This window comes from Nicotiana tabacum, chromosome 13, assembly GCF_000715075.1.
Source record: "Nicotiana tabacum cultivar K326 chromosome 13, ASM71507v2, whole genome shotgun sequence".
NCBI lineage: Eukaryota > Viridiplantae > Streptophyta > Magnoliopsida > Solanales > Solanaceae > Nicotiana > Nicotiana tabacum.
In genome coordinates this window covers 125,926,307-125,950,235 of record NC_134092.1, presented here as the reverse complement: position 1 = coordinate 125,950,235, position 23,929 = coordinate 125,926,307, and the positions used below count along the sequence as shown (strand labels likewise).

At 38.6% G+C, this 23,929-nt stretch overlaps 1 protein-coding gene across 1 annotated transcript; it reads left to right on the top strand.

Annotated features, from left to right (window-relative positions):
• Positions 1-20,689: 20,689 nt before the first annotated feature.
• LOC107763294 (uncharacterized) lies at positions 20,690-23,078 on the top strand. The gene is made up of 3 exons (XM_075229021.1): positions 20,690-21,551; positions 21,695-22,484; positions 22,679-23,078. Exons 1-3 carry the CDS (start codon positions 20,690-20,692, stop codon positions 23,076-23,078), a joined length of 2,052 nt encoding a protein of 683 aa, XP_075085122.1.
• The last annotated feature ends 851 nt before the right edge of the window (positions 23,079-23,929 follow it).

Here is a 23,929-nt window from a genome sequence, read left to right as displayed (position 1 = left end):
ATTCAGCAAATGAGCTCCAAATTGAGTTTCAATTGAACGACTAGGTTCGTATTATTATTTGTGACTCATAGGAACAAGAGTCGTCGAAGTCCGAGTTCGTATGATGGAGTTAGAGACTTTTTAGTGAAAAATATAACTGTTGGTACAAGCAAGTTCTGGTGTGGACTTTTAGTGACGGAAAATGAAATTTTAGTGACGGATGGGCAGAAACTTAAGGACCAAAAATGGTCATTTCCTTCATTTCGTTTTGGATTTTTGGAGCACGGTTCTTGGGCGATTTTGAGGATTTCTTCACGACTTCAACTTGGGTAAGTGTCCTATATCCAAAAGGGATTATATTTCACAAATCCATGGTGATATTCATCATTTATTTTGGATTTAAATGGAAGAAATCAAGATTTTTGCAAAACTTTTCAAGAACGAAAATTTTAGATTTGGAGGTCGAGTTGTTATCGAAATTTGATAAAATTGGTATGGTTGGACTCATAATTGAATGGGTTGTCAGATTTTGTGAGTTTCGTCGGATTCCTAGACATGGGCCCCACGGTGGATTTTTGAGTTAAATTTTGAATTTTGATGAAAAATTAGTTTTTTCATATGGAATTAATGCCTATAATTAGTATTGGCTGAATTGAATTAACTGTGGTTAGATTTGAGGCGTTCGGAGGCCGATTCGCGAGGCAAAGGCTTAGCAGAATATAGAATTACCCAGTTTGAGGTAAGTAACAGTTCTAAATTTTATCCTGACGGTATTTAACTCCAGATTATATGTTATGTGATCGATTTTGAGGTAACGCACATGCTAGGTGACGGGCGTGTGGGCGTGCACCGTAGGAATTGTGACTTGGTCAAATTCCAAGGAACTGTGTAGTTGAATAATCTGTTGTTATCTGTACATTCTCCATGTTGTAGAGAAATTGAACCACAAATCATGTTTAGATTATATGTTAGCACTGTAGGGACCCACAGAGGCCGTGTACATGTTGAACTATCTGTTTAATTGTTGTTTGTACTCAGTCATAGTTTACTTGTTTATTTTATCTCAGTCTCTATTGTTCATCATTCATGCATCATATCACTATTGTTTGAGATGATTTCATGATTATTCAGAGCCCGAGAGACTGGAGAGATTTGTGATTGAGTGAGCCGGGATCCGGATTATGAGATATTATATTATAGCACGTGAGTTGTTCGTGCAACACGTGAGTTATCCGTGCGGATCCATATATTATACTATAGCACGTGAGTTGTCCGTGCAGCACTTGAGTTGTCCGTGCGGATCCAGATATTGATACTATAGTACGTGAGTTGTTCCGTGCAGCACATGAGTTGTCCGTGCGGATCCAGATATTATACTATAGCACATGAGTTGTCCGTGCAGATCCAGATATTGATACTATAGCACGTGAGTTGTCCGTGCGGATTATAGCGCTTGGGCTATAGGAGCCCCTCCGGAGTCTGTACACACCCCCAGTGAGAGCAGATACCTACTGAGTGCGAGTGCTGAGTGCTGAGTGAATGGAATGGCTGAGTGATTGTGGTCCTGAGAGGATGCATTTGATTTCATTACTGTTGCAATTTAGCTGTCATATATCATTTTTTTTGGAAATTTCTGAGAGATATTATCTTATGATTCAGTTGAACTTGACATGAAATTACTATTTTGGCCTTTAATGTTGAACTTGAAAGCATGCCTACCTTATTATGTTGGAAATTACTGTAATTGGACTCAGTTGTGAAGCTCGTCACTACTTTCAGTTCTTTATTTAGTATCGTTACTTGCTGAGTTGATTGTACTCATACTACACCCTGCACCTCGTGTGCAAATTCGGGTACTTCTGGACATGGCAGTTGCTAGTTCTCGGAGTTTATTTGTTGGAGATTATCGAGGTAGTTGCTTGGCGTCCGTAGACCTTGACTCTTTTTCCTTTTAGTTTTTGTACTGTTCTATATTTCAGACAGTGTTTTTAGCAGTCAGACTTTGTTATCATTTAGATGCTCATGTACTCAGTGACACCGGGTTTTGGAAATGTATTTTTTGTCAGTGATTTGTGAGATTTTCTATGAAATTCAAATATTATGTTTTCAAACTTAAATGAAATTGTGGTTTATTGAGGTTGTCGACTTGCCTAGTATTGAGATAGGCGCCATCACGGCAGGTTAGGATTTTTGGGTCGTGACAACTTAACAGATCTTTTGGGTGTTATATTATTATAATATCTCACTTTCCAAAACAAGAACTAAAACACCAACGGTATACTTCTCCTTTTCTTCTGAAATATTTATATATACAGTATGTCACGACCCGAAATTTTCACCATCGGGACCGTGATGCGCCTAACATTTCACTTGCTAGGCAAGCCGACGTTAGAATGATCTTAACCATTTTTAAACAAATCAAATTAAATGGATGTCAATTACTGAAATAAAGTGTGGAAGACTATAACAACCGAACCGTCAATGTGGATGTTCCTTCTATGGATTCGGTCCCATTTGTCCGTGAGTTTCCATATGTATTTCCTACAGATTTGCCGGGAATACCACCCGATAGAGATATTGATTTCTGTATTGATTTGGCTCCGGGCACCCAACCCATTTCTATTCCACCATACCATATGGCCCCGCCGAAGCTAAAGGATTTGAAGGAGCAGTTACAAGACTTGCTTGAGCAGGGACACATTAGACCTAGCGTCTCGCCCTAGGGTGCACCGGTGTTATTTGTAAAGAAGAAAGATGATTCAATGCGGATGTGTATAGATTATCGGCAGTTGAACAAGGCTACTACTTCGTCAAGGTTAGGCTCGACACTTACGGAGTACATGAGGTCGGTTGTACTCATACTACACTATGCACTCGAATTTCACCTCAAAAACATGTAATCTAGTCGAATTACTAATGATAATTCAATATTATTGACTAACAATGATCATAAGTGACTTACCTCAAGAATTCCCGTGAAATCCCTCTGAAAAACTTCCCTAAACCGTGTGTTTGAAGTCCAAAAATGAGAAAGAACCTCGGAACCCCTCGTTTTAACACTACCAGTGTTTTCGCATTTGCGTAATTTTAACTGCTTCTGCGCAACCACTTCTGCAGTCTTTCTTCCGCTTATGCGCTATCTTCGCGGACCTTACACTTCTGCGATGCCTTGTCCGCATATGCGGTCTCGCAGGTGCAGAAATTCTCTCGCACCTGCGACCACTGCCTCGCCAGCCTACTGTCCGCATCTGCGCTTGCCAATCTCGCTTCTGAGAGCTCGTATCTGGGAGCAGAGTTCCGCATGTGCGATTGCATCACTATGCAGCAACTTCCAGCTTTGTTCTAAGTCCAAATATTTGATCCGTAAACCATCTGAAACTCACCCGAGGCCCTCGGGACCTCTACTAAATATACCAACAAGTCCTAAAACATCATACGGACCAACTGGGGCTCAAATCACGGAATAATGTCCAAACTACAATTCGCACCTCGATTCGAACTTAATGAATTTATGAAAACTTAAATTCTAAAACTCGTGTCGAAACACGTCAAAACAGTCCAGAATGACCTAAATTTTTGCATATATGTCCCAAACGACATAATGGAGTTATTCCAACTTTCGGAATCAAAATCCGAGCCTGATATCAATAAAAGTCAATTTGTGGTCAAACTTTGAAATCTTTAAGCTTTCAAACTTCTAATTTTTCAATAAATAGCGATAACTCAAGCTAGGGACCTCCAAATTAAATTCCGGGCATACGCCCAAGTCCTAAATTACGATACGGACCTGCCAGAACTGTCAAAATACTGATCTGTGTCTATTTGCTCAAAATATTGACCGAAGTCAACTTAAGTGAGTTCTAATGCACTAATTCGCATTTTATCAACTTTTCACATAAAAGCTTTCCGGAAAAAAATATACGGAATGCGCACACAAGTCGAGAAATGCTAAATGTGTGCTATTCGAGGTCTCGGAGAACACAATTGAATGTTAAATTTAAAGATGACCTATCATGTCATCACATTCTCCACCTCCGCAATTCTGACTCGGACTCCCAGGTAGATGCTTCAACCAGCTGATCTCTCCTTTGTACTCGAACTGATGGATAACTTTTGGATCTCAACTGTCGGACCTACCGGGCTAGAATAGCTACCGGCTCCTCCTCATAAGTCAAATCCTTGTCCAATTGGACTGAGCTGAAATCTAACACATGGGACAGATCATCATGATATTTCAAGAGCATAGACACATGAAACACCGGATGAATTATTGATAAACTAGGTGGTAGTGCAAGCCTGTAGGCTACTTCACCTACTCTTTCAAGAATTTCAAAGGGTCTGATATGCCTAGGGATCACATTGACCTTCTTTCTGAACCTCATTACACCCTTTATAGGTGAAACCCGGAGCAATACTCTTTCTCCAACCAAGAAGGCAACATCACGAACTTTATGGTCAGCATAACTCTTTTGCCTAGACTGAGCCGTGCGAAGTCGATCCTGAATAATCTTGACCTTATCAAAGGCATCCTGTACCAAATCGGTACCCAACAACCGAGCCTCTTCCGGTTCAAACCAACCAACTGGCGAACGACATCGCCTCCCGTATAATGCTTCATATGGAGCCATCTGAATGCTCGACTGGTAGCTGTTATTATAGGCAAACTCCGCAAGCGGCAAGAATCGATCCCAAGAAACTTCAAAATCCATAACACAAGCACGAAGCATATCCTCCAGTATTTAAATAGTGCACTCGGATTGTCCGTCCGTCTGAGGATGAAATGTTGTACTCAACTCAACTCGCGTGCCTAACTCACACTGTACAGCCCTCCATAAGTGCGAGGTAAACTGCGTACCTCGATCAGAAATGATATACACGGGCACACCGTGAAGGCGAACAATCTCGCAGATGTAAATCTCCCGCTAACCGCTCTGAAGAATAGGTAACTGCTACTGGAATGAAATGTGCTGACTTGGTCAAACTTTCCACAATGATCCATACTGTGTCAAACTTTCTCTGAGTCCGTGGAAGCCCAACAACAAAATCCATAGTGATATGCTCCCACTTCCACTCAGGAATTTCTAACTTCTGAAGCAAACCACCAGGTCTCTGATGCTCGTACTTGACTTGCTGACAATTTAGACACTGAGCTACATATGCAACTATATCCTTCTTCATTCTCCTCCACCAATAATGTTGCCTCAAATCTTGAAAAAGTTTGGCGGCACCCGGATGAATAGAATACCGGGAACGGTGGGCCTTCTCAAGAATTAATTCACGAAGTCCATCTATATTAGGCACACATAGAAGTCCATTGTGATCGCGAATATAAGCCAAATAAGCTAGACACCCCTTCCCGACCATACGCCGAGCTTTCACATAAGAGATAAACCTGCTGGTGGAATGGCCAGGAGTCCCTTTCCACTCTAAATGAGGCAACCTCGGCATGGCTAGGGTCGCTGTTTTGGCGTGACAATCCAATATAGCATGATAATGTGACAGCCAGTAAATACCCAAGATGACATCAAAATCTACCATATCAAGAAGTAGAAGATCCATGCTAGTCTCAAGACTCCCAATAGTAACCACACATGAATGATAGACATGATCTACCATAATAGAATCCCCCATAGGTGTGGACACATACACAGAAACACCCATAGAATCACGAGGCACAACCAGATATGAAGCCAAATAGGAGGACACATAGGAATAAGTACATCCCGAATCAAATAGAACTGAAGCATCTCTATGGCAAACTAGAACAATACCTGTGATCATGGCATCAGACGACTCAGCCTTAGGTCTAGCTAGAAAAACATAGAATTGGTGCTGGGCCCCACCACCCGGACCTACATCTATAGGATGACCTCTAACTGGCTGGCATCCACCTCTAACGACCTGACCTCCACCTCTAGTTGTCTGACCCCTGCCCCTAGTTGGCTGGGCGGGTGGCGGAACAGCTGGTGCTGAAATCATTGCACGAGAAACTTGATGTTGCGTGCTGCCCTAAGACCTGGGGAAAAATCTAGCAATGTGCCTAAGGTAAGTATAACAAGCCCTCAGCTGTTGTGACTGCTAACCCTGGAACTGGCCATGTCGACCTGGATGATCACTCTAATGACTTTGGATCGGAGGTGCACTAATAGGAGCTGGTGGTGCACTTTAAGCTAACTGGTCAAGATGAGACGCAATAGGACCACGGCTCCCTGAAGCACCATGAGATGCCTGGAGTGCTGATTGAAATGGCCTAGGAGGATGGCCTCTACCAAAATTACCCTTATCTCCAGACGACACACCACTGAACCCACCGAACCGACGAGGTTTTTTATCAGACACATGTCCCTTTTCCTGAGCAAGAACCATCTCTATCCGTCTAGCAACATATGCAGCCGCCTGAAAGGAAATATTACTTTTGGTCTCCTTGGTCATCTGAAGCCTGATAAGGTAAGTGAGTCCCTCAATGAATCTCTTTACCCTCTTCTTCTCAGTAGAGAGAAAGATAGTAGCATGGCAGGCTAGATCTACAAAACGGGTCTCGTACTGAGTAACAGTCATACTGCCCTGCTGGAGACGTTCAAACTACCTGTGGTAATCCTCTCTTAGTATGACAGGGAGGTACTTCTCTAAATATAGCTGGGAGAACCGATCCCAGGTAAGTGCAGGCAACCCAGCTTGTATGGTCAACATATAATCTCTCCACTACCTCTTGGCGGAACCCGTCATCCGAAACACAACAAAATCTACCTCATTGGTCTCGACTATACCCATGTTCCACAGCACCTCATGACAACGGTCAACATAACCCTAAGGGTCCTCATAAGGTTCACCACTGAAGTTAACTAGAAAGAGCTTAGTAAACTTGTCCAACCTCAATAAAGCCTCAAAAGTCATGGCAGGCCTATTATCGGCTTGTGCCGCAACCACCGGCTGAATTACCCTAACTGGCGGGGCTGCTGGAGCCTAATACTGGGGAACCATCTGCTCCGGGGCATGAGTAGTATGAATCTGCGCTTCTCCCCCAGCATGTGAGACGGCTGGTGCTACTAGAAATATACCATTCTGGGCCACACCCTCCATAAGGCTCACCAAACGGACTAGAGCATCCTGAAGCACTAGAGTAGCTATGAATCCTTCCAGGACCTGAACTGGTCCAACAGGTATTGTCTGAGCTAGAACCTCCGCTTCCAAATCCACCTGAGGTTCTACAACAGGTCTTGTTGCTCGGACTTTAGATTGAGATCTACCTCTGCCTCTACCTCTGCCTCTGGCGCGACCTCGGCCTCTACCCCTGGTCATAGTTACCAACGGGGGCTCTGGCTCCTGTCCGGCGGTAGATGTAGTACGTGTTCATGCCATCTGCGAGAGAACAAAAATAGAATGGTTCAATCATCGATAATAGAAAAAAATTGCACGACAAAATAAGAAAGAAGTTATATTGTTTCTAAACTTTATAGCCTCTAGAAGATAAGTACAGGCGTTTCTGTACCGATCCTTCAGACTCTACTAAGCTTGCTCGTCACTCGTGAGATCTAAGTAACCTAGTGCTCTGATACCAACTCGTCACGACCTGAAATTCCCACCTTGGGGACCGTGATGGCGCCTAATATTTCACTTTCTAGGCAAGCTGATGTTAGAATGATCTTAACCATTTTTAAACAAATCAAATTAAATGGATGTCAATTACTGAAATAAAGTGCGGAAGACCAAAACAACTGAATCATCCAAATATATCCCCGAATTTGGTGTCACAAGTGCACGAGCTACTAGAATAATACAAATAAAGATCTGAATAAAATTCAAGTTGTTTGAGATATAATACACAGCTAAGATAATGTAGAAGGGGACTTAAGAATTGCGGATGCTGTGCAGTTATACCTTAAGTCTTCTCTGGGTAGCTGAATCCGAGAAAGTCTATGGTATGCCGCTGGGACCAACTCCAAAATCTGCACAAGAAGTGAAGAGGGTAGTATGAGTACAACCGACCCCATGTACTCTGTAAGTGTCGAGCCTAACCTCGACAAAGTAGTGACAAGTCTATGACAAGACACATACGTAAACAACATGTGCCAGTATATACATATATGAAGCAATATTGAACACAGTAATTAACAGATTTTATAATTTTGGGAGGGAACATGTGAAGGGAAATGGTATAAAAATTTTAGCCAGGGAAGTGTCATGTAGCAGCTAAATAATGCACCAACAACAAAATAGGTAGCTGAAATATAAAAATGACATGACACCACCCTTTGTGCTTTTACTCTCATCCTTCCCGTGAAATGATAAATAAATAATATGAATGACACGGAATCACCCTTCGTACTTTAGCTCTCTTTCTTGCCACAGTACGATGAATAAATAATTTAAATGGCATGGCATCACCCTTCCTGCTTTACATTCTTCCTCACCGTGACAATGATAATATAAATTCAGAAGAGTGTTTTAAATGCGAGGATCTATACTTATCAATCAATTAAATACCAGAATACCGACCTCTCCTTCCAAAATATTCAACAATAATTAAATTAGCAATAATTTCACGAATAAAAATCAAATAAACAATAATAAACTTAAGCAGGAATATCTTAATTAAAAAGGTAATTATTCACAATGAACAAATTCCACCCGCATGCTTTGACTCAATCACAATGCATAAGTACTCTTCACCTTACATATACGTTGTACCCCGCACATTAAATCACGCAACAAATATACAAACAAGTCTCACTCCCTCAAGTCTAGGTTAACCACGACACTTACCTCGCTTTAAAGCCAACTCAAGATTTCAATAAACCTTTACCTCGTGAATTGGTGTCGGAATACCTCGAATCTAGTCACAAACAATTTATACTCAACACGAATTATAGAAATCAATTCTATATAAAAGTTCTAAATTTTTCAATTAAAATTCGAAATTCAACTTAAAAATCAACAGTGGGGCCAACGTCTCGAAACTAGACAAAAAAATACAAAATGTGAACACCCATTCAACCACGAGTCCAACCATATAAATTTTATTAAATTCCTACATCAACTCGTCCTTCAAATCTCCAAATCTTATTTTCAAATCCCTAGGCCCAAATCCTCGAATTTCACCTTAAAAATACGTAATGTAGTCGATATATTAAATAAAAATTTAATATTATTGACTAATAATGATTACAAGTGACTTACCTCAAGAATTCCCATGAAACTCCTCGAAAAATCGTCCCAAACCGTGTGTTTGAAGTCCAATAAAGAGAAAGAACCTCGGAACCCCTCGTTTTAACACTACCAGTGTTTTCGCATTTGTGAAATTTTAATCGCTTATGCGGTCTTTCTTCCACTTCTGTGCCTCCTTCGCTCCTGTGGACAAGAGTCCGCTTCTGCGGACTAGTTTCTGTGGACCTTACGCTTCTGCGATGCCCCGTCCGCATCTGCGGCCTCGCAGGTGCGGAAATTCTCTCGCACCTGCGACCACTGCCTCACTAGCGCATTGCCTGCATAGAAACCTTTTCAGAGCTCCGATCGTAGGTGTAGTTCGTACTACATATAGTATTATAGCATTCCTCAATTTCTCTGTTTCCTTTTTCACCTCATTTTTCAATAATTTCACTATAGTTTCCCCATTTTGCATTATTGAAACCACAAAGCTGAGATTCATGCCTCTCAATCCGAAACGGTTATTACCCACTAGATTTTCCCATGTCTTATTCTCAGGTCCCTTCGCATGTGGTTCCTCCGATACCTTCTGTATTTCCGTCACCTTGTCATTTCCTTGTGCCTTATGGTCCTTCTGTGGAATTTCACCACATGCATGTGCTGAAACCACTGATTCAGGAGTTCCTTTATTCTGATTACTGCTCGTTTGCATAATTCCAGTGATAATTGTACCGGAGAGTGGTGTATTAGGTCCACTCCTCCGATTTGGCAAGGTCGACCAGTCTGATTCGTCTTCGTTTCCTTCGCCCTCCTTGTATGCATATGTTACACCAATCCTTTTGGCTATAGCCTCAATGGCCACTGTCGTCCTGTTATTTTGCTTCTTCGCCGGCCTTCCTCTGGCCATTTTCGATGGCTGAGCACGGTAAATTCACTATTGTGCTCTAGAGAGAGAAAGTAGAGAGAAGCGAGAGCTTTTCAAGAATGTTCTTTAAAGAGATTGTAGATGATAAAAAAAATTACACTATTAAAGTACAAAAACTTAAATTCTATGCAATGACTATTTAAATTCTATACAATGACTATTCTACTAGTCTCAAAAAACATGCTACATCCTTCTTTTCCAAGAATTCCAAGAAAATCTGGTTTCTATCTTAAGTCTTCTTCTGCTTTCCTTCATCATTTTCACATCTATCAAACTCTTGAGAACAAGAAGGAAATTCATGTGAATATTTTGTGGGAAAACTCTCATTATGGATATTTATCTTCCTTGAGAAGAAATTTTCATCATTTTCTTCTTCTTTTTCGTCAGCTAATAAATAAGGAGGCACTTCAGCTTCATGCCTTTCAAATTCTTCAATTCTCATTCCATCTTTAAGATAGTCAGCTCCCATCATGGCCATTGCTGCAAATGAAACCGACATTCTTTTTGTGGCTCTTTTTGCAAACTAATTAAGTGAATAAGTAAGAGAATTGAGGACGAAAATACTGATACTATAGTGCTGAGTCAAAGACACTCCGCTTTCTCTAGTTAACTGAATTCTGAATGAATTAACTTCTTGGTAATGGCTTAATCTATAGATCGAAACTGTGATAAAAAACGGGCATGTGAGGTTTGGGGAGAGATGAGACTTTGTTGAGTTGTTGTATGCAACAATCTCATTTAGACAAGACATATATATAGGTGATGAAGAAGAAAAAAATGATGAAATACTACTTAATTAGAATGTTGAATTGACTCTTGAAATTAACCTTTTGACATCTAGAGAAAGTTTCAAAGCCAAAAAGGTAATTGTGAAGAGAAGAAACACGTTTGAATTTGAACAGGATTTCGAAATTTCACGTGATGATCAATCTCATAACGAAGGTGTCCTTGTTGCAATATGGCATATAAAATATCTTTTTAATTTTTTTAAAAAAATTCTACATACTTTTCACTTATTAATTATCAACTGCACTAATAGTCGAATTTAAATAGGACTAGATTATTCTAATATTTAAATAGTATATTGCACCAAATATACTATAAGTTATACTAATTTTCTTCAACAAAGAATACATTATAGCATTAATTAGTCAAAGGTCAATTAATTGAATCTGGAAAAACACCAAAGAAGTGTCTTAGTATATTCTAAGTACAAGTATGATTGAATCTGCTCTCCGCGTTATTTCTATTGATTATCAGTTCAATGAATGTTTTCCAGTCACGTATTCATTAACTTTGCATGACTACACGCATGATGACACTCGACTACTATGCGAATAGTTCCGCTAATGAGTTCAATAGAATCAGTAGCTTTGACCGAGACCTTGTATTTATGTTAAGAATTCAATTAATATGTTTAAAAACTTTATTTAGAATCCGATAAGCTATATTTTTTAGAATTCAGAACCCTTAAAATCAAAATCCTAGCTCCACCTGCCACATAAATATTTTGAAACTCATGATCGAAGTAAAACAAAATATGAATGCATTAATGCTAAAGAGCCTTCACGTTCTACTGCATGCGAACGCATGTACGTAATGGATATAACGCCATCTCTTACACTCAACGACTCAGATAAAAATTGCAATATATATATATATATATATATATATATATATAGAGAGAGAGAGAGAGAGAGAGAGAGAGAGAGAGAACAGTTCCTGAATATGTTTGGAACATTAACTCAAGCGGGATTGATCTCTGTTTCACCAAATATTCCCCTAGAAAAGGGGAGGAGCTCAAACTCCTACTGTCCGTACTCCAGAGCAACAGATTCACATTGGTCAGGTTCTGGATGTGGTGCCGGTACAACCTGTTATTCTGGTTCAGCCTGAGGTCAGGCCAGAGGCATCAAAAGAGGAACAAAAAAGACTTGAGAGGTTTAAGAGGTATAGCCCACCTACTTTCAGTGGCACAACTACAGAGGATACCCAGGGATTCCTAGAAAAGTGTCACCGTATTCCCCGCACCATGGGTATTGTAGAAGTGAGTGGAGTTGCCTTTACTATATTTCAGTTGTCAGGAGCAGCGTATCAATGGTGGCAAGTTTATGGATAAGGTAGACCAGCCGGTGCAATGCCACCAACTTAGGCTCAACCTTCGTAGATGTTTTTGAAAGAGTTTGTTCCCTAGACTCTTCGGGATATGTGGCACACAAAGTTTGAACGGTTGCGTCAGGGCACCCTGACGGTGTCAGAATATGCTATCAGGTTCAGTGAGTAAGCCCGTCATGCACCTATCTTGGTTCCTACAGTTAGAGAGTGAGTCCGCAGATTCATCGAAGGGCTCTATTATGATTTTAAAATATGTATGGCTCGAGAGTTGTAGCCTGACATCCATTTCAGCAAGTAGTAGAGATTGCCAGGATGTTAGAACTTGTTCGAAGTTAGGAAAAGTAGTCTAAGGAGGTCAAAAGGTATCGGAACTCTGGAGGATTCAGTGGATTCTACTCTGCAGATATGACTCGTCACGGCGGAGATGCGGGCAGTCGGGCAGCCCAGTACGCAATTCAGAGTACTCGTAGTGCTCAAATTAATACTTTTAGTGCACCACCGGCACGAGGTTCTTAGAGTGGTTATTCTAGTTATCCGACATAGATGCAGTACGAGCAGTTACAACCTCAGAGGGGTTGTTATGAGTGTGGTGATACTAGGCACATCATGAGAGATTGTCCTAGCCTTGGAAGAGGTGGATTTCATTAGAACACTTAGACTGCATGTTCTATTCCAGTTACTACCCTACATACACAGCCAGTTAGGGGTGGAGGACAGGCGGGTAGAGGGTGCCCTAGAGGGAGAGGCCCAGCCCGTTGATATATTTTCTATGTTATGGCTGAGGCCGCTACACCAGATGGTGTCAATATAGGTATGAGTTAATTCATAATAAATGAGCACTATTCTTATTTTTATTCGATTCTGATTATCGAGGTGAGAGCTTCTTTCATGCTCCTTATATGGTGAATTTGTGAATTTGTACTCTACTCTCGTGTTTATACCCGTTGGGATATTTGATGATGTTAGCCCGTGTCTAACTGTGATGACCCAATATGTCATCTTTAATTTTAAACATTCATTTCTTTATTCTGAGACCTCGAATAGCACCCTTTAGCATCCCTCAAATAACCTTTTCTTTTTTGATCGTTCGTGAAATTTAATTGACCGACTGACATCGGTCGGAAAGTGCGACTGACTTCGATCGCTATTATTACCGACCAACTTAATTTCAACGGATTAAAGTCGATCGAAAGTTTTTTCTAGTAGTGTATTGAAAGCTTAAATTTCTTAAGTACTGAGATCTCTATCAAAGCCTCCAATCTTCTGCTCTCCACAAGTTTATATTTCCCAACATATAAACAAAAAAACATGGGAAAATACAATAAGTCTTCTCAGGCTACTACTCCTTGTGTCCCACGTATTATTTGTCACTAGCCTTTGGAAATTCAATATTTATTTTTTCTAATTGGTATACATATATTATATATGGATTACAGTTATATATATATTTTATAAATGAATTATACATATATTGTATATCTGCTGGCTATTTTTAATTTAATGAATTAAGTGAGCGGCTATTTGTGTTATTTCTTCTTTTATAAATGTCCCAAATTGTTATGACTTTTTTTAAAAAGAAAAAACAGTTATGTTTATTCAAAAGTACCTCGAACTTATTTACCCATATACTTCTGTTAATAGTTCCTTATAGAAACGCAATGATGAAAATTAAATCACACGAAAACCTTCCATTTTTTCTATATTATATATGAAAAAATAAATGTAACAAATGATATATAATGGAGGAGTATCTTGGGTGCCGAATTCCATTTTTAGATTTATACAGTTTCATATACAAAGGTTCATAATTTATTTTCTGTATTGTATTTTGTGGAACAACAAAACAGAGATTGTTTCTATGATGCTTCAAATAGCATAAGTTCAATTAGTCCAACGTTCATGACATAAAATGCGGCTCATCAACCTTTATATAACTATGATCCTATTTTCAAAAGAGTAGTTACAAAAAGAACATTACTCAATGGAGTTCAAATTTACGTGATGTATTCATTTTTTTACACCATCAATTAAAATTATCTACAATAAGCAGAGGCGAATCTAGAATTTAAGTTTTATGGGTTCAACCTTTAAGGTTTTTAGCATTGAAACTCATTATCTTTTTAAAGTTATGGGTTCATATTGCTATATATTGCAATATTAATAAATTTTTATACATAAATTTATGTTTCGCGTCAAAAGTACTGCGTTCAGTTGAACCCGGTACCAACACTTTGCATCCGCCTCTGATAATAGTTAACTCTTTATACATCAACTGTGATATGATAACTTGAAAAATAAAGTAAAAACTTACTATACTTAAATTAAATTGCACTTATAGTGTAAAAATAATTACACTATTAAAGTACAAAAACTTAAATTCTATACAATGACTATTCCTACTAGTCTCAAAAACTTGCTACATTCTTCTTTTCCAAGAATTCCAAGAAAATCTGATTTCTATCTAAAGTCTTCTTCTGCTTTCCTTCATCATTTTCACATCTATCAAACTCATGAGAACAAAAGGAAATTCATGTGAATATTTTGTGGGAAAACTCTCATTATGGATATTTATCTTCCTTGAGAAGAAATTTTCATCATTTTCTTCTTCTTTTTCATCAGCTAATAAATAAGGAGGCACTTCAGCTTCATGCCTTTCAAATTCTTCAATGCTAATTCCATCTTTAAGATAGTCAGCTCCCATCATGGCCATTGCTGCAAATGAAACCGACATTCTTTTTGTGGCTCTTTTTGCAAACTAATTAAGTGAATACGTAAGAGAATTGAGGACGAAAATACTGATGCTATAATGCTGAGCCAAAGACACTCCGCATTCTCTAAAAATACAGTTAACTGATTTCTGAATGAATTAACTTGTTGGTAATGGCTTAATCTATAGATCGAAACTGTGATGAAAAACAGGCACACTAGGTTTGGGGGAGAGATGAGAGTTTGTTGAGTTGCTTTATGCAACAATTTCATTTAGACAGGACATATATATATAGGTGATAGAAGAAGAAACAATTGATGAAATACATCTTAATTAGAATGTTGAATTGACTCTTGAAATTAACCTTTTGACATCTAGAGAAAGTTTCAAAGCCAAAAAGGTAATTGTGAAGAGAAGAAACACGTTTGAATTTGAACAAGATTTCGAAATTTCACGTGATGATCAATCTCATAAAGAAGGTGTCCTTGTTGCAATAAGGCATATAAAATATCTTTTAAATTTTTTTAAAACAATTCTACATACTTTTCACTTATTAATTATCAACTGCACTAATAGTCGAATTTAAATAGGACTAGATTATTCTAATATTTAAATAGTATATTGCACCAAAAATACTATAAGTTGTACTAATTTTCCTCAACAAAAAATACATTATAGCATTAATTAGTCAAAGCTCAATTAATTGAATCTGGAAAAACACCAAAGAAGTGTCTTAGAATACTTTTCCAGGCACGTATTCATTAACTTTGCATGACTACATGCATGATGACACTCGACTACTATGCGAATAGTTACGCTAATGAGTTCAATAGAATCAGTAACTGAGACCTTGTATTTATGTTAAGAATTCAATTAATATGTTTAAAAACTTTATTTAGAATCCGATAAGCTATATTTTTTAGAATTCAGAACTCTTAAAATCAAATTCCTAGCTCCGCCTGCTACAATAATATTCTGAAACTAAATATCGGAGTGAAACAAAATATGAATGCATTAATGCTAAAGAGCATTCACGTTCTACTGCATGCGAACGCATGTACGTAATGGATAATATAACGTCATCTCTTACGCTCAACGACTCAGATTAAAATTGCAAGAAGTACATATAGAAAGTTTGCATATATAAAAGGTTATATTGCTGAAGGCCTTTGCTTTAGGTCAATTCAAATGGTCGAGATTTCAAAGTTTAACATTTGCACGGGTACGCGCACCTACCAAAAATGGAAATATCTTAGGGTTGTACCAAAATTGTACGGAAAAATATGACTATATCTATGAGTCACGAGAATCATATAGAGTCAATTGGTCTAGCAAAATATGAATATACTTGTTGAGACAAAAGATGTAACTTGAATAAGGGGTAGTTTAGTCTATTTATTTGTTAGCAGATTAGTACATTAGTTAGTCGGTTAATAGAGCATGTGATTGGTTAGAGTAATTAGTGAAGTTTGTGTATATATACATGTTGCTCAGGTAATGCAAAGCAGAGCATTCATTTCTTTCATTGTTGCATTCATCTCGTTGCTCCTCCTCTCTTCTCCCTCGTCAGTTAGAGTTTATCTCTTTCTATCAATCTCCATTTCAGCATGGTATCAGAGCTCGAGCACAGAGTCGAAGCTCATAAATCGATCCTCTGCTTTCTCTCCAACTCTGTTACTTTCTTCTCTACTCTGTTTTTCCTTCTCTGCAGTCTCAAACAATTAAGATCTCACTTTTTTGATTTGAGGTCCAAAATTTATTCAACAATGGTGTTTGGTGATTTGGATCATGAAAATGCAACAGTCACAACTGAAAATGCATCACATGCATCCTCCAATAATGAATTTGAGGAAGGTGTTACAGATGCAGTCACTCAATGTAACGACCCGACTTGTCGTTCTAAGAATTTATGCCCCGTTTAGTGACTTAAGGTCTCGAGAAACTTCTTAATATGTATTATGACCCGCGTATGTGGTCGAGTCTAATTTTCGAAAGATTTGGGATTAAACTGAGAAAAATAATTTTTTGAAGCTTAAATGGAAAGAGTTGACCGGAGAGTTGACTTTTAAGAAAACGACCCCAAAATGGAATTTTGATGATTCCAACAGCTCCGTATGGTGATTTTGGACTTAGGAGCGTATTCGAAATTTTATTTGGAAGTCCGTAGTTGAATTAGGCTTGAAATTGTTAAAATAGGAATTTAAGTTTGGAAGTTTGACCGGGGAGTTGACTTTTTGATATCGGGGTCGGAATAAAATTTTTATAGGTCCGTTATGTCATTTATGACTTGTGTGTAAAATTTGAGATCAATCGGACTTGATTTGATAGGTTTCGGCGTCGAATGTAGAAGTTGGAATTTCTTAGTTTCATTAAGGTGGAATTGGGGTATGATTCATGGTTTTAGCGTTGTTTGATATTATTTGAGGTTTTGACTAATTTCGTATGATATTTTAGGACTTGTTGGTATATTTGGTTAGGTCCCGAGGGGCTTGGGTATATATATTTTTTTTTAATCATTGGTTGAGAGACTAGTAAGGTTAAGAAATTTGAGAGTTTGATCATGGTCAATATCGGGTCAAGATGACCTCTTTTCAGTATTTTGAGTACGCGAGCAGGTCTGTAGCGTATTTTATGATTGAAATTCATATATGGGTTGTGTTCGGGTGAGTTTCGGATGGTTAACGGATCCAAAGTTGGACGTAAACAGCTGCTGCAAAAGCTGCTGTAATATTTTCTGCTGAAATTCGGGGGCAGAAATCGAAGGCCGAAGACCGAGGCCGAGGATCAAAGGCCGAGAATCGAAAGCTGAGGATTGAGGCCCAGGATCGAGGCCGAGGACCGAGGGCCGAGAGCCGAGGGCAGTCTGGACAGAACTGTTAGTTATAAAGCAGGTCGTCCCATTTTCCATTTTTAACATATTTGGAGCTATGGAGCTCACATTGAAGCGATTTTTGAGGCGATCTTCGCCATATGGATTGGGGTAAGTGTTCTATATCCAAAAGTGATTATATTTCATAAATCTATGGTTATATTCATCATTTATTTGTGATTTAAATGGAAGAAATCAAGATTTTTGCAAACTTTTTCAAGAACGAAAATTTTAGATTTGGAGGTCGAGTTGTTATCGGAATTTGATAAAATTGGTATGGGTGGACTCCTAATTGAATGGGTTATCGGATTTTGTGAGTTTCGTCAGATTCCGAGACGTGGGCCTCACATGCAATTTTGAGTTAAATTTCGAATTTTTGTTGGAAAATTAGTATTTTCATATGGAATTAATTTCTATAATTAGTATTCACTGAATTGAATTAATTTGGTTAGATTTGAGCTATCCGAAGGTCAATTCAAGCAAGAAAATGATTTTGAAATATCGGCATAACTTCAAAAATGTACGTATCTTGCCTAACCTTGAGTGGGGGAATTACCACTTAGGCATTGAGTCTTATGTGGAAATTGTGAAATTGAAAAATAATGTATGCGAGGTGACGAGTACGTACTTGGTTTATATGTGCAAATTACATTGGTTGAAATTCGTAGACGCTCGTATGTATTAAATTGGAAAATTGTTGGAACTTAGTAAATCCTTGATTTGAAATGCCTCATTCCTTGCTTTATTGAATTTGTTTTTATATGATAATTTAGTGTGATTACCACTTTAATTTTTATGTGAATCCCGTATTTTTGTTGAGTTGTTATTTCTTGGAGATAATTTTATTATAGATTTTTTATCTGCAAATAATTAATGAAATTTGTGATATGTTGTAGTATTTGAGCACTTGATGAGCCATTTGTGATATGTGAGCACTTGATGTGCAGTTGTTGAAATCATATTTACTTTGGGACTACGGAACGATATTCTGGGAGATCCCCCTATCCTGCATATTTACTTTGGGACTACGGAACGGTATTCCAGGAGATCTCCCTGCCCTGCATATTTACTTTGGGACTACGGAACGATATTCCGGGAGATCCCCATGCCTTGCATATTTACTTTTGGGACTACTAGGCGGTACCTCGGGAGTGCCCTTTTATTGATATTTTTCTATGGATGCACTTACATTTGGTTATTTTATTTTTTCATGATATGTAAATTCTTGTCTTCGCCGGTGATGTACTAGTTGACTTTATTATTATGTGTTTTGTGCTCCTTGTTGTATTGTGTTGGCCTGGGCTTTTTAATACGAGACTCTGAAGATTTATAATTCTGGTTTTTACTGATTTTTGATGACTGAATTATTTTAAATAAAAGAAAATTTCTATTATGTTTTAAATTAATAAGTATTACATACAAATCGGTAATTTATCTGATGCTTTAATTTAAGTACAAATGTCATTTTCTTCACTCAGACTATTTCTAAAGTAAATTGATCATGCAGATTCTTTTATATATTGATATTTTTAGCATGTGAGTTGTCCGTGCAGTTGTGGTAGAAACATGGGCACGAGGTGCCGTGAAAATATAAAAGTGGGCTGAGACCCATATTTTTATGAATATGAAATGCGGTGTCACAGGATAACTTTTATTTGAAGGAATTATATTCCAAGAATTGTATTTGAAAGAAGTATATTTGAAACATATTTATTTGAAGGAAGTATATTCGAAATAAAATTATCGGAAAGTATTACATCCTGCAGATTATTATTGAAAGATTTATAGGTGAAATAATTATATTTGAAGGACTTGATTAATTGGTTGTACTTGTATTCATTATTTGTTGAGCAATATTTATGGTGTTTTTTCGCCCTGCTATTTATATCATTGGTTGATTATTATTGTCATCATTGTTATTTGTTTCCTATTATTTTTGTGTGCTATATTACGCAGGTTATTAGACTAATGAGTGTCTTGACTATACCTCGTCACTACTCCACTGAGGTTAGTCTTGATACTTACTGGGTACCGACTGTGGTGTACTCATACTATACTTGTGCACATTTTTGTGTAGAGCCAGGTATGGAAGATATCGGACTTGGGCAGAGTTAGTGTGTTGATTGCAAGGATTCAAGGTAGAGCTGCTTGGTCGTCGCAGTCCCTTAGAGTCTTTCCATTTTATTGTACTGTCAACTCTTATTCGAACAATATTGTATATTCGATCTTGAGATTTATTGCATGTATTCAGTTAGAGTTCATGACTCAGTATTACCAGTCTTGGGAAGGTGTTATAATTATTTATGTTGTTGGTTTCGACACTTGTATTAAATTATATGTTAAAAAAATAGCTTGAATTGTAATTGTAATTGGCTTACCTAGTCTTAGAGACTAAGTGCCATCACGGCGTCTGTGGTGGAATTTTGGGTCGTGACACTCATCCACTATACCTAGCTGCGACACAAGTGGAATCTCTTTGATTTCATTCCAACTAACTGGCACTGATAATTACTCCTTATGGTATCGATCTATGCGGATTGCATTACTTGGTCATAATAAACTGGGTATTGCTGATGGCAGGTGGACAAAAGAGCAGTTTCATGAGAAGTATTGGTATCAATGGGAACGATGCAATGCAATTGTGTTGTCATAGCTGATGAACTCAGTTGCACCAGTCCTAATCAGTGGTGTTGCCTATGCCACTAATGCACAGAAGGTGTGGACGGATTTACAAGAGAGGTTTGACAAAGTGAATGATACTCGTTGCTAAAATTTGCACAAAGAAATTGCCACCCTAAGTCAAGGTACTTCTTATATTTCTGTCTATTATTCAAAGCTCAAGGATTTTTGGGATGAATCTTAGTCTGTTATACCCACTCATGACCGTGATTGTGTCAAGACTAAGGAGTTTATTGTGCATCTTCGAAAGCAAAAGGTGTATCATTTTCTAATGGGCTTGGATGATTCTTACCCTCAAGCTCATAGTCAAATACTTATGATGAAGCCACTTCCTTCAGTGAATCAAGCATATGCCATTCTTATGAGTGATGAAAGCCAAAGGGCTGTAGCTGCTTCTGCTGGTATTTTAGGATCCTCACCTACTGTAAATGCCACACATTCTTATGATTCAACTGCACTATATAGTGCTAAACCTAATTTCAATCCAAAATTTAGGAAGAATTACAATATTCAGTGTGAGTTTTGCAAAATGAAGAGTCAAATTAAAGAAAGCTGCTACAAAATAATAGGTTATCCATCAGATCATAAATTCAAAAAGAAAGGGGGAACTGGTGCTTATAATGCAATGGTCGAACCTGGATATACTATGCCTATGTACTTCAATCATGTCTCACGCCAGGCTTCTCAGCAAACTTCAATGCCTCATTTGCTTACATATCAAAAGCCTCAACAGATCATGAATCAAGGAGTTGAATTTTCTCAAGCTGTGAATCAGGCACAGGGTGGCACTCAAGCTCTAGCAGGATCCTCCTCTACACAGGCACAGAGACCTTACACAGTTTCCTCTCCACACACTCAAGGAAATGTGTTCCCTTTCACTAAAGACCAGTATGATCAGATAATGCACATTCTGAACAATTCAACTTCAACTTCCTCTGCTCAAGCAAATGTGGTAGGTACTAGCACTGCTCTCTTAGCATCTACTAGTCCACAAGAATGGATTATTGATACTGGAACGACTAATCATATGGTGTCAGATGCTAACTTGTTTACTAAGACCTCTATAGTTACTCCTTCTAAGCCTAGGACAGTCTTGTTACCTAATGGAGATATCACTCCAGTGACTCACACCGGTGACAGCAATATTTCAGACATAAGCACACTTAACGATGTATTTTATGTGCCTCAGTTCACGTTCAACTTATTATCAGACTCCAAAGTGACAAGAGGCCTTAAATGCTTTGCTTCCTTTTATCCTAATTTCTGTGTCTTTCAGGATCTCTTCAGTGGCAGGGTGAGGAGATTGGTAGAGAAAGAGATGGTCTATACTTTCTGCAGAAATATGGTGGAAAGATGCTCACTGCTGGATTATTAGCTGCTGCTGGAATAAAGTCAAGGAAGGGAGACACTACAATTGATGTTGCCTTGTGGCATAAAAGACTAGGGCATGTATCCAGTATTGTTCTTAGAAAATTGTTTGCTGCCAAACTAGCTAGTATCAATGACACTATCAATAAGTACAGTGTATGTCCTTGTGCTAGGCAAACCAGGCTGGCATTTCCTTCTAGCTGTATTAAGACTGTTGTTGCATTTGATCTAATACATCTTGATGTTTGGGGTCCATATAACTGTGCAACTTTTGATGGAAATAGATATTTTCTGACTGTTGTTGATGACTTTACCAGGATGACTTGGGTTTTCTTTTTACTGAAACTCAAATATGATGTATGTGTGGTACTTACTCAGCTTATTGTGCTCATTCAAACTCAGTTTAACAAAGTTGTAAAGGCAGTCAAGTCAGACAATGGCTCTGAGTTTGTCAACTCTACCTGTACCACATTGTTTCAGAAGTATGGTATCATTCATCAAAGAACATGTGTCTATACTCCTCGGCAACATAGAATTGCTGAGAGAAAGCACATGCACATCCTAGAAGTCACACGAGCTTTAAGGTTTCGGGCCCATATTCCTATCAAGTATTGGGGACATTGTGTGCTTGCAGCAGTGTACCTCATAAATAGGATGCCATCTTTTGTTATTCATGGACTTTCTCCTTTTGAAGTATTGTATGGTATAACACCTAATCTGGGTCACTTAAGAATTCTTGGATGTTTGTTCTATTCCAAGCAAGTTCATGAAACAGACAAACTCCTGCCCAAGGCTAAGCCAGTTGTTCTCATGGGCTTCTCTGACACTCGGAAGGCCTACATTCTACTGGATCTCACTTCTCATTTTTTATCAACATGGATGTATCCTTTAGGGAAGATATATTTCCCTTCAAAGACATCACAGATACATCACCACCTATTTTCTTGCCTTCTGAATTGTCCAATTCTAGTGAAGAGCAGCCTTCACTTCCTCCTGTTCCTGCTAGGCATGAGTCTACTGGCTCTTCTGCTCTACACCAATCTGCAGCAGATGTGATGCCTTCTATTCCTCCTTCTATGTCATCTCAACTCTCCACTGGTCTGAGGAGATCTTTGAGGACAAGGCAGGCTCCCATTTGGATGAAGGACTTTATGTCACAACCTGGATACAAATCTATTCCGTATTCCATTGCTAACTATGTGTCATATGATAGAATTTCTCCCAAATATCAGGCATATTTAACTGCATTCTCTGCAATACAGGAACCTACTTCTTTTGAGAAATCTGCTTAAGATCCTAAGTGGGTTGAAGCTATGCAAGCTGGAATTGCTGCACTAGAATCCAATCACACCTGGGATGTGGTGTCCTTACCTGAAGGCAAGGTGCCTATTGGTTGTAAGTGGATCTATAAGGTGAAGTACAAAGCTACATGAGAGGTGGAGAGGTTCAAATCCAGGCTTGTGGCTAAAGGGTACAACCAACAGGAGGGTATTGACTACCACGAGACATTTAGCCCAATTGTTAAGATGGTTCCTATTAGAACCATTCTAGTTGTGGCTGCCTCTGAGCAGTGCCACATTCACCAAATGGATGTGTACAATGTTTTTATTCAGGGAGATCTCTATATATGACCTTACCTCAGGGCTTTCAGATTCAGGGGGAGACAAGACTAGCATGTAGACTCTTGAAATCCCTGTATGGGCTCAAACAAACACCCAGACAGTGGAATGCTAAGCTGTCTGAGGCACTTCTGGGATTTGGCTTCATGCAAAGCCAACATGATCACTCATTGTTCATCAAAGGGTCAGGGGAACATATCATAATCATCTTAGTGTATGTTAATGATATGCTAATCACTGAGCCTAATCTGACACTAATAGCTGAGATGAAGACCAAGCTGCAACTGAAATTCAAAATGAAAGATCTAGGGGAGCTTAAATACTTTCTTGGCATTGAGTTTGCCAGGTCACAGAGAGGCATCATGATGCACCAAAGGAAGTACACTCTAGAGCTGATTTCTGAGCTTGGATTAGGAGTTGCAAAACCTGCAACAACACCTATTGAAGCCAACATCAAATTGACCACTAAGGAATATGATGAACATACTAGCAGCTCTAGTGGAACTGATGATGAAGTGTTAACA